We start from the raw sequence: 10,971 nt of genomic DNA, 5'->3' as shown, positions 1-10,971 counted from the left end.
CAGCTTTTTCGTGTGTTATTGTAGCCACGCGATTCAACGAATCGATGTATCAATTCAAATAACAAAATTAAATTGATTTTTAATAAGTAAATAAAGATTAAGATATCTTCGTTTTTTATTATCCTTTAATTCAGGTTGATAAATTATATATGAGCGAAAGAAAACAGTTTATAAATTCGCAATAAATTAAACAAAAAAAATAGAATCTTATTTTCTATGTACAAGAGTTAAGTAGAAAAAAACGGAAGCAGAAAAAATCTTTACCCCAAGACAAATTGATTAGCCAATCTAACTTGAAGTGGGCTCAAAAGATCAACAATATAGAGTTTTCGCACAAATTTTGTAAATTAATTTTTTTAATAAATTTTTAAAGATAGACTACACTCAATATTACTAAACTATTAGTAAGTTTCCATTTTGGTCATTCAAATTTAAAAGGTTACGAAACGGTTGCTGAGTTATTCAAAAATTTTCAATTAAGTCATTGAACTATTAGAATGTTTATTTTTAAAGTCTGGCTAGTGAGTTTTAAACAATGATTCGACAATCAATAGAGTGAAAATATTCATCAACTAAGTATAACATACCTTAAATCCAAACCGATCTAATGATCAGTGTCTTAGATTGAAAACGAAAACTATTTGAATTTTGGTTCGTAAATATAAGACATTCAAAATTGTTTTATAAAAAAAAAAACTAAACTATAAAATAGAAAGAGAACGAAAACTCTCAATTGGTATAATCAGTACAAACACATAAGACCATACAACAACAATTTTAACAAAAAAAAATCACACTTTATTTTCTTAAAAGGGATAATGACAAAAAAATCTCCTGTACTTTAATAAAAATATCAATGTGATACATGTAGTTTCAATTTGTCCACTGTAATACCTATACTTTTATTTTGTCTATCAATTCAATACCTGACGCAAATTGACATTTGGACCACTTACGAGTACCACATGAAAATATCAGCCAGACACAAAAGCTGAACGGAAAAGAAATAGGGACTTGAATTAAATTTTCCCTTTTATTTTTTAAGCTCAAATTTATTAAATAAATCATAAATAAAAAATATATATTTGTAATAAAACATGTTTTCTTCTAATTTAGTCCCTTTTGTTTTTTTAATTTTCATAATTAACATGCATTAAGAAAATAAAAAAAAATTAATTAATTAATTTTACATGTTAATTTTTAATTAAAATAATTTTCTCTTCCAAATAAAATACATTAAGAGCTGTCCCCTCCTGTCTCTGGCACCGCCGCCGCCACCTTTTACGGTGATCGGAGGCCACCGAAAGGTTGCTATCCTTCTCCCCTTCGCTTCTCCTGGTTCAGATCTTCCAAAACCAAACCAAAAAAAAACTTGAAACTTTTAAACTTCTTTTGACCCAATCTTCACGCTACTCTGGCCATCGCCAGTCAACAATCAACCGGGCAAATAAAAGTCGGTCCAACATGTCTGACTTAGAGATCAATAGAACGCAAAATCAAAAACCTTGAAAAGGAGGAGTTTCGGTGGTTCGGTGGCCAATCCCAACGGTTAAGAGGCAAATGAGGAGGAGAGGCAAACCAAAATCAATCCGACTATGGAGATTTGGGATCGGATGAGCAACTGAATTTTAAGATTCAATTTGAGCATTTGGACTAGATTTCCGGGGAATCCAAACAGACAAAGGCAAAGAGGAGGCTTTAGGTTGTCATTTGGAGGTGCCCAAGTGGGAGACGATGCCGGAGTGGTAGCGGCAGCTAGGGTTACAAAGGAGAGGGAGAAAAAACACTCAGTTTTCAGGGTTAAATTAATTGGTAATTAGATGAAAAGAAAAGTAACGGGACACGTTTTCGGTCCCTTAATTGAGAGTTATTGACTGCTTCGTTTGGTAATGGTACAACTGTTTGTAGGTCTCTCGTTTGAAACTACAGGTATTGTGTAAGGGGATTTGTTGCCTTTATGTGCTTACTTTCAAGTTCAAGATATTAGGATATAAGTATGAAAAATATAATATATAACATAATTTTATATATGAAATGCCAACCTCATTTTTCACCAGAAAATCAACATGAAACTATGGCTGGTTATAAAAATTACAAAACTTGCTCATATACAATAGTAGTCTATTCTATTCACAAAATCGTCTCACAAATCTCATCTTGCTTTTCTCCTTCATACCATATCCATTGTCTCACCTTGAGGAACTAACTGCCTCTTATCTGGACCACCAAAATTATTTGAATGTATTGAGTCAAATAAATGAGGCATGTGATGGGCAAAATGAGATAAAAAATGAATGAACAATCCACCCCGGCCCCAACCCCACCCGCCCTGCCCCGAACTTTATATAATATTTTCATCCTTGACTCCAAAATAGCTTACCCAATCCCGCCCCACCCCGACTCGACGTTTTATAATATATTAATTTAACAAAGTTCAATCAAATATATATTATATATCCTTATAAAAGTAAGAGATTATAATTAAAAATATAAAAAGTTGTCATCAAATTAATATTTACCTGTTTATTAATTCATTTGCAATGCCTTGAGCTTCTTTAAATAGCTCCAAGCTTTTTGCACAGTCATCATCCGTTGTTGCAGACTTCAATTTCGAAAGCAAGTCCCTGACAGCGCTAACAAATTCTTCTGAATCCTCTGTCCTTTCACCACGGAAGCTAGCAGTAGATTTTAATACAATTGCTTGTGTTTCTAGTTCTTGATCACTAGATGGTGTTTCCTGCAACTGCTTTTCTCCTGATTTTTTCCTCGCTCTGCTGCTTTCAATCGTTTCCAGTCTTGTAGCCATTATCATTGCTTTATTGATACACGATGAAGGCAGCTGCATGGTAAAGCATTCAAACAATTAACATGAGAAGCATATGTTTGAATAAAAAGTTCATCCATTTTCACAGAAATTAAGTGGGAACAATAAACATCATCCATGAACATGTAAGAATCGGGCCAGTCTTGTTCCATTTTGGAGACCGTGTTCTGAAATGATCTTTAACCGAGAGGGAGGGAGGGAGAGTTACCTGCGCGAGCAGAGCAACCTTGAAACCAAAACTCCTTGCAGAAACACCAGGGACAAGCTTATACAGGTAGGTTATTTCATGATCAGATTTTGAATCGATAGTGCCCTCATCATTATTTGAGGTCAGATACGAGACATGGTATGCCTCCACAGACCCAGGAAATTCGGCTTTAATATCAGCAATTTTAGGGTAATGGGTCACAAAAAGGACCATGCATTTTTTCTGCTCCAGTAGATAATGCAATGTGGCATAAGCAATAGCTACACCATCATGTGTACTAGTTCCTCTTCCAAGCTCATCGATGATGACCAGTGAGTTTGCAGTGCAACTGTGGAGTATTTGAGAAGCCTCACTTAGTTCTTCTAGAAAGGTACTTCTCCCTTGTTGGATACTGTCGGAAGCACCCATCCTTGAGTAGATAGCATCTAAGACAGGCAGAGTGGCTGATTCTGCTGGTACAAAGGAACCAACCTAAAAGGATCAGAAGGCATGTTTCAAAACGGTAAGGGTTACTTCAAGAAACACAATGAAATGAGAGTAATTCAACATCAGAGGTATTATTTACTTAACAAAAAACGGTGATTAGAGAGAACTTGATGAATTCACTCATCTCATAGCATAATGTGAAATCATGTAGAAGAGTTCGCAAAGGAAGAGAATAGGGAACAACATCCAACTTAACACTATCACATATTATAATCATGCCTTCCAATAAGTAAATACCATATATATATAGCTTTTGGGACAAGTGCACATGAACTATCTTTGGCAGAGGCACATAAACGAACTTAATGGTTACCAAAAGAACTAAGGGAAAATGAGAGAAGTATACTGAGCAATATTTTGTATGAAACCATAAAAGAGTCAAACATGTTGTGATAAAAAAAATTTAACTGAAGGGCCAAATGAAACTGAAGACAAGAAAGGAGGGCAGGGGAGGGGAGGGAGACAGAGAGAAGTAATAGTGAGCTCACATTCTACCTGAGCCATCATAGCGATTAGAGCAACCTGGCGAATGTAACAACTTTTCCCCCCCATATTAGGACCGGTAACAATCTGACAATATTCTCGGTCTGCATGCAATATTGTGTCATTTGGAACAAAATTGTCTTGTAAGATTGTCTCCAGTACCTGATCAAACACAGCACTCAGTAAGCAAACACCCCATGGCAAAATATCGGCTATAATTTATATAAAGAACTTAGTTTGAGTATTTGGATAAACATCATCAACATCAATCATGGAGATTAATTTACCGGCGGCAAAAGAATAGAATAAGAAGGATATGGCATTAAGAAAAGGAATATCTTATGAGATGTACTCTTATTTACATATAAGAATTAGGCCAACCAAGCATCCTGGGTTAACTTATTAGAGAGAGTTTCAAACAGACAAATAATAGAAAACAATTCATTATTATTTAAGCTTATTTTTCATAACATGAATTTTAGGGATGCCTATGAAGTACGGATATCAAGCATGTTGAGAGAAGCTCTCTGTGTTAGTGGCAATAAGCACTTGACATATCAAATTTATTAATATATGTTAGCATTTGGTTAAAAAATCTTCAAAACCTTCCAAATAGGTTCAGTTATAAATAAGTATAGTTAGATATCATATGTTTCAAACATAAGCTTCAACTTACAGGGTGGCGGCCAGCGTGGATTTGTATTTGAACAGGTCTATTGTCCTCCATAAAGATAGGACGGACATAATTCTGCAATAAACAATTGAAAATATAAAAAATATCAACTTAGCCAGATCAAGATTAAAGTATTAAGGTTCACCAAGTAGGTACCTTATTTTTTGAAAGAATGGCAAGAGAGTGCAAACAGTCCAGAGTGGCAAGAGCTTGAACAGCAGCTTGAAAGTCCATATAATATTCTCCAAACTCCATAAGAAAGCTGCCCCACGCAGCTCGACAAATAATGGTGAGCTCTTCATTTGCCAGTCTTAACTGGTCTAGTGCTGTCAATACTTCAGGTGGATGATACCTTACTGTTTTTTTGGTACTGCTTACCTTAACCCAGTTTGAAGGTACCTTGGCATCTATAGACAGCTGCATAGAAATTGAAGTGGTTCAGGGCCACAAAAACCAACTCGAGGTGCAAGAAAAACAAAACTGTACGCGATAATATAATAGCTGTCCGGAGAACATTATTATTAGGATATTCCAGAATATACAAATAAGCCTACCTCTACCAAATGTGTAGTTCCTGAAACACATGTAAATTCCAATTTGTGATTCCTAAATTGCTTTCTATACAAGCCAATCAAATTATCCAGTTTCTCCTTTGCCAACTGAAGTGCTTTCCGAGCTCTAGCAACCTGCAATAAGTAAAAAGTCAACCCAACAGGATTTGAAAAGATCACAAGATCAAATGCAACAATAAGAACAAGATTAAAGTTAAACAGATCTTCACTTCATCCAAAATACAAACCTCTGGAAATTGGTCTTTAGATATAATGATTAAGTCTGTAAAATCCCCTTTATCAGCTGCTTCTTTGTTTAGGGTAGACAGTAGTTTCACAGCATTGCCAAGTACTTTAGATGATGAAGCAGTCAAAATCAACCTTCTCAACAGAGCAGACTGCACAATTGCAACTCCAATTTTATTGCAGCCATAGTCCTCATATTCTTCATTAATATGAAGCCGCTTAAGTTGCTTTCCGGCAGACAGAATAGCTTGAATAACTGCAGTGAACTATACAACTGAATCCTTAGGAATTTATCAATAGAACCAAGCAGAGGGATTTACACAATAGCACCCACCACTATAGCTATTTTCCAACAATGAAAAACATAGCAATGTTTAAACGGCTTAAATGCAGGAGAAGAACCAAGAACAAAAAAACAGAATATCACCTAGCAGTTGCAAATTAAAATTTAACTTTTCATTCCTTCATCAGTACAAATCTGAATGAAGCGCCAATCGATAGACTTAAGAAATTATAGTGCCAAAACACCATATTGTAACAGCGGAACATTTAAATTCAAATGAAATAGAAAGAGCTTCAACCAAAAAAAAAAGGGGGGAAGAACCTTAAGAACCTAGCTAATTGAGTAATTGTTGCTTCCCCTAGCATGCACAATAACAAGATAAAGGGGATGACAATACCTCTGATGGGGTGGCAGTCCGATGGAAGATTCTTGTTATTCCACGTTGAATATCAGGTGATCTTCCTAAAAAAGTTAAAACTGAGGAAAGCAAACAGGACAGTTCTGGCTGCATAATGGTTGCATCAGAATCTCCCCCCTCAATCTCAACAATACTCTGAGAGCCTTTATAAGACCCCATTGACAAAGCAATTTCAGACACAGCATCCAGTCGAGCAGTTATCATGTTTCTATCACATAATGGGTGAGTAACCTGTTTAATGAAATAAAACTCTTAAGGTGAAATCATACATTAGGACAAATATAGAAACCACCAGAAGCCAGACCAAGTTTTATCTCAAATACCCAGTGTCTTAAAAGCCTCGATCCATAAGTAGTGAGAGTATGATTCATGACTCCTAGCAACGAGCCAGTTTCAGAACCATCTGAATTATTCCTCAGAATCTGGTGATAGCAAAAGCATCTATTCAGAAACAAGGTTTTAATAGAGAGAGCAGAGAGTTAATATCCAAAGAAAATAGTTTCGAAGGAACCATTCCTGACACAATAAGTTTTCTTTTTATTAACAAAAAAACAACTAGAGTTCCAACTGGTTACCATTGATATAAAAAGATTATAAAATTCAGGATTTTACCATGTCACCAGTCTTTAGTTAAAAGATTGGCTTCAGGAGTCTAAGCTTGTTTGGAACTAATTGCAAAGTAGAGAAGATCCATTGATACAGTACACTAGTTGAATATCACAATGACCAGAAATCACCACCATGACAGCCATTAGCTGATCACAAATTCCCGATGCCAATTTGTGGTGGGAGAGCTAAATGGCAACTTGACTAAGATTAACTAGGCAGTAAAGGGAACAGCTATTCTGACAAATTTTCAGAACTAGACGTATACAAAAAATGATGAAACTATTACCTCTAATTGTTGAAGTGTATTTGCTGAAAGGTTCATCTCCACCCTGCTTGATAAGGAGCGAAATGAAGCTCCACAGCACAAAATTCTTTCAAATCCAAATTGCTTGAGATGACGAATAGTTAAGGCCAGCGCTTGTAAAGCCAAATCTGGCATGTTCAGGACTCCCTGAAGATCAACAAAGTCAAGAAAATTAATTAATACATTAAAGCAAGATCAATAACAAACAATGGCTTAATGAAAATAAGAAATCAACTTAGTATTATTACATGGAAAAAGGGGGCCAGAAGCAAAATTTTCTATTTAAAGAAATGACAAAACATATTTAAACTTTACAGCTAAAATATGTATATTTGGTCATACAAATTACCAAACCAAAGAGATTAGTTGATTACTAAGAGTAAAACAAACCCCACAACAAACCATAGTTCAAATTCAATGTTTTTCGGCGAGCAAAAATGTTGCAACCAAGTTCACACCTGAATTGAATTTCTTTGTTCTGTAGCCTCTGCTAACTGATTCACATTGTCTGCTAAATTATCTTCAACCATCTTCTCATAAAGGGACATCACATCCTCAAGTGCACCACCATCCTTGAAACAATCACAAGAGGCATGCTCCAGACGAACATTCGAGGCAGGTCCAGCATATGCCATTAACAACTGATACATATATTTATATAATCAGAAAATTTTTGGAAGACAGAGCCACTTAATAGCGAAACAGTACATTTATGGAATTTCTCTACACGATACCCTTTTTGTTTTTCATGGTTGAACAAGCCAGATACATTGACCAAAATGTTAGTTAATACTCAAATTCTACAAGCCCCCAAATATACTGGGATCGAGGCTTGTTGATTTGGTTTCTTATTCAAATTTCTACAAGGTCAAGGAATGTGAGACCATGTTTATCTATCTACATATTTGGTAGGTTTCAACAGCTTTTTAACTCTTACTCCCCCAACAATACCAGTAATTCGTCAAAACTTCCCCTTTCATGCTGCATTGTCTCTTAGAAACAGCTATTAACTACAAAGGTCTATAGGAACAAAGTCATTGCCAACACTTCCAATTATCCCCGTAAAAAAATTTCCTCACATGATTTATCAGATATTTTTCGTTTTTAAACAAGTAAATATGCCACATCACAAACTATAACAGTAATAAATGAAATACCTTCTCTGTTTGTTTCGAAAGTGGTTGTCCGAGCAATAACTCGGCCGGAGCCAAGCTCAAAACCACAGCTTCAAGCCCACTCCTCATAACCCCATCATCGAACTCACCGTAAACAACATCCCCGGTTGAAATCTCTACTCCAACAATACCAATCCTCACATTAGCCCCACCAAAATTTGAAACCGACCCGGAAACATCCAAAACTTTCTCCACAACACTAACCAAATAATTACTCTCTGCACCACACCCTTCCTCTTTCCCTCCCACATCCTCCGCCGCCTCCAGCGTAGCTTTCGTGTACAACGCCGACAAACCTCTGCCAAACGGACCAACCCGGTTGGAACCATGAGCCTTAATAGCAGCTGTTTCTGTCTGTTTCACCACCCCAACCTTGTACCCGGCACTAACCAGCCTCCTCACGTAGACATTCAGTCGAAAAGTTGGCACGCTTGCTGTCAAGAAGTTGCGATCAACATGGGCGTAAATCCCCAACACTTTAGCTGCTATTTCCGCATCTTTCCCAAAGAACCGAAACCTATAACCAACTTCCACCATGAGAAGAACATCCCGGTACTTATTTTTTAAATCCACAACTTGCTGTTCCAATGGAGTGTACTTCTTGTGATCGGATTCGGAAGGTTCGATAGAAGATTCCAGAAGAGGCGGTGAAGGGGGTTCGAGAAGTTTCTGGAGGAACTTCTGGTGGAGTGAAGGATTAGACTGAGGAGGAACTGGGTTCTGGGTGTGAGGAGAAAGCGTGGGTTTGAGTCTTTTAGGAGTGGAAGCGAGGTGGGAAGACAGAAGTTTCCGTTTTGAAGGAGAAAACGAGACCGTCGTTTTAACATTAGGAGAGGAAATCACCGGCTTCGGCGGAGGAGAAGAATGCGACGAAGGGTTTGACGGTGGAGGAGTTGAGGCGGCCGGAATTTTGGGTTTGGAAGCAAAGAAACGAGAAATCACTTGCTGCTTTTGCTTGCCCATGTTTGGGCAAATCAATAAACTGATAAACTAAAATCAATGGACTTTCAGAGAGATGATGATTTTCGAACGAATGGAGCCATTGAAACGGAGGGTTTTCTTCATTTGGCGCGCTTTCCTCTCAGCTAAATCGACAATAAATTTGCATTAAACAAAGACTAATGGGCCTTTGATGACAATAACCTGGATTGCGTTAATGTTTCCTTTTTCATTGGGCAAAACTTGAGCCTGATGGGCTTGTTCCATTTTAGTACAATAACCCAAAGTTTCAAGAGGGTTAATTGCACAAAAAGCCCAAATCGTTGCTCGGATTTTTAAATTGATTTGTAAACTTCAGAACATTTTATTTGAGTCCTTAAAAATATTGTACTTCTTCCATCAACTAGCTACTTGTTTATGCATTAAATTCCAGTTCACACTCGGCGTGTAGCATTTTTAAAATATAGAGATCAAATTATTAATACAAGTGTATTTACCAATAAGTAGTGTTGTTAAAATTTTGTACTAATATTTTTAAACACGTCATGTCCATGAAATTCATACGGTAAATACATAAATAGTAATTTGTTCCACGTGTTCTAGATATAATCCATGCAATATTTGAATTTCCATTTAATGGTTACGCTAATAATGAAACTGACGAAAAAGCTTAATTGATAAGATGTTGATACTTTAAGTACTTGATTAGAAAAATGTTTTTACATTTTCATTCATGTTATGTTGTGTGGTTTTAGTGTCTAATTAAGTTGTATACAAAACAATTCTCAATTTTGTATCATGTTATTGTTATATTTATCGGATATTTATATAAGTTGTGAGTTGTCACATGTTATAATGTCACTACTATTAGCGATCAGAGAATTATGATCAGTTTAGCATTGTTTTTAATAAGCATTTTTGGGTTAAAAAATATTTTTGAGATAAAAGCATTGTTAAATAGGAGGATAATGTACTTTACGCACACTTGAACCCACGTCCTCCTGCACCGGCAACAATTTTGATGCCAATCAAACTAAGACTCAATCTATTCTTACTTTTTTTATATACATATAATATGAAAGATAGGGGATGTGGTCACATAATTTAAATCCGTATCAAACGAATATCTAATAAAAACTTCAACATCTACTCTAAAATAATAATTAAACAATAATTAACTCTCCACATTATAGTAATCTTGTTTCTCAATCATAGAATATTCATGTTGCAAAATCACGTTTAAATATGATATTATTGTTCAAATTATTCTCAATTTTGTATAGTGTATCCTGCAATTAATGATTGAGAATTATTATTTTTACATTGCTAAAAATTTACCAATAATCTTTTACATTATTTATTATAATTATTAAATTTAATTTCAATATAATTTTATTAATAATTAATTTTAATTAACAGAACCCTTTTGTTGATTTAATGACTAAAAGTTATTCATTATAGAATCTATTCGAGTTCAAACTTTTGAAAAAACAATCCCTACCATAAATTCGTAAGTATTAATTTTTTAATTTTGTTTCAAAAAAAAAACCTCTCATCAACAGTTACCTATCATTATTCAATTCTTCTCTAATGCAGATAAATAACCATATATGGATTTATCACATCCTATGGTTAGTTGATTGCAACTATATACTTTCAGTCCATTTTCATCACTACTGGTCTGTCACGGTGACGATGGCCTTTTTAGTGTCAAATTAAAGTCAATGTCTGATATTCGACGTGTATGTATATATAGATATTGTAATGTAGAC

The 10,971-nt window shown here is 35.4% G+C and overlaps 1 protein-coding gene across 3 annotated transcripts; it reads right to left on the bottom strand.

The window, feature by feature from the left end:
- Positions 1 to 1,180: 1,180 nt before the first annotated feature.
- LOC105765551 (DNA mismatch repair protein MSH3) lies at positions 1,181 to 9,337 on the bottom strand. 3 transcript variants are annotated; one of them, XM_052625791.1, is made up of 13 exons: positions 8,243 to 9,337; positions 7,544 to 7,726; positions 7,068 to 7,232; positions 6,496 to 6,594; positions 6,152 to 6,403; positions 5,474 to 5,737; positions 5,229 to 5,360; positions 4,831 to 5,091; positions 4,678 to 4,749; positions 4,007 to 4,163; positions 3,033 to 3,484; positions 2,520 to 2,839; positions 1,181 to 2,217 (listed from the first exon to the last, which is right to left on the bottom strand). In XM_052625791.1, exons 1-13 carry the CDS (start codon positions 9,221 to 9,223, stop codon positions 2,214 to 2,216), a joined length of 3,342 nt encoding a protein of 1,113 aa, XP_052481751.1. In that variant the 5' UTR covers positions 9,224 to 9,337; the 3' UTR covers positions 1,181 to 2,213. The 3 variants fall into 3 exon arrangements, with proteins under 3 accessions (XP_052481751.1, XP_012440177.1, XP_012440178.1); XM_012584723.2 differs by having other exon boundaries at positions 3,033 to 3,503; positions 4,014 to 4,163; XM_012584724.2 differs by lacking the exons at positions 1,181 to 2,217; positions 2,520 to 2,839 and having other exon boundaries at positions 3,236 to 3,503.
- Positions 9,338 to 10,971: the final 1,634 nt, after the last annotated feature.

This window comes from Gossypium raimondii, chromosome 12, assembly GCF_025698545.1.
Source record: "Gossypium raimondii isolate GPD5lz chromosome 12, ASM2569854v1, whole genome shotgun sequence".
Taxonomy (NCBI): Eukaryota; Viridiplantae; Streptophyta; class Magnoliopsida; order Malvales; family Malvaceae; genus Gossypium; species Gossypium raimondii.
This window is presented reverse-complemented; position numbering and strand designations above follow the sequence as displayed.

What these genes read in the sequence shown, in the direction of transcription:
- LOC105765551 (XM_012584723.2), bottom strand. Translation starts at nt 9,223, where the DNA reads ATGGGCAAGCAAAAGCAGCAAGTGATTTCTCGTTTCTTTGCTTCCAAA. An exon ending in ATACACTTCAACAATTAGAG is followed by an intron (nt 6,595 to 7,067) that starts GTAATAGTTTCA and finishes TGCTATCACCAG; the next exon opens with ATTCTGAGGAATAATTCAGA. An exon ending in CGAGGCTTTTAAGACACTGG is followed by an intron (nt 6,404 to 6,495) that starts GTATTTGAGATA and finishes TTCATTAAACAG; the next exon opens with GTTACTCACCCATTATGTGA.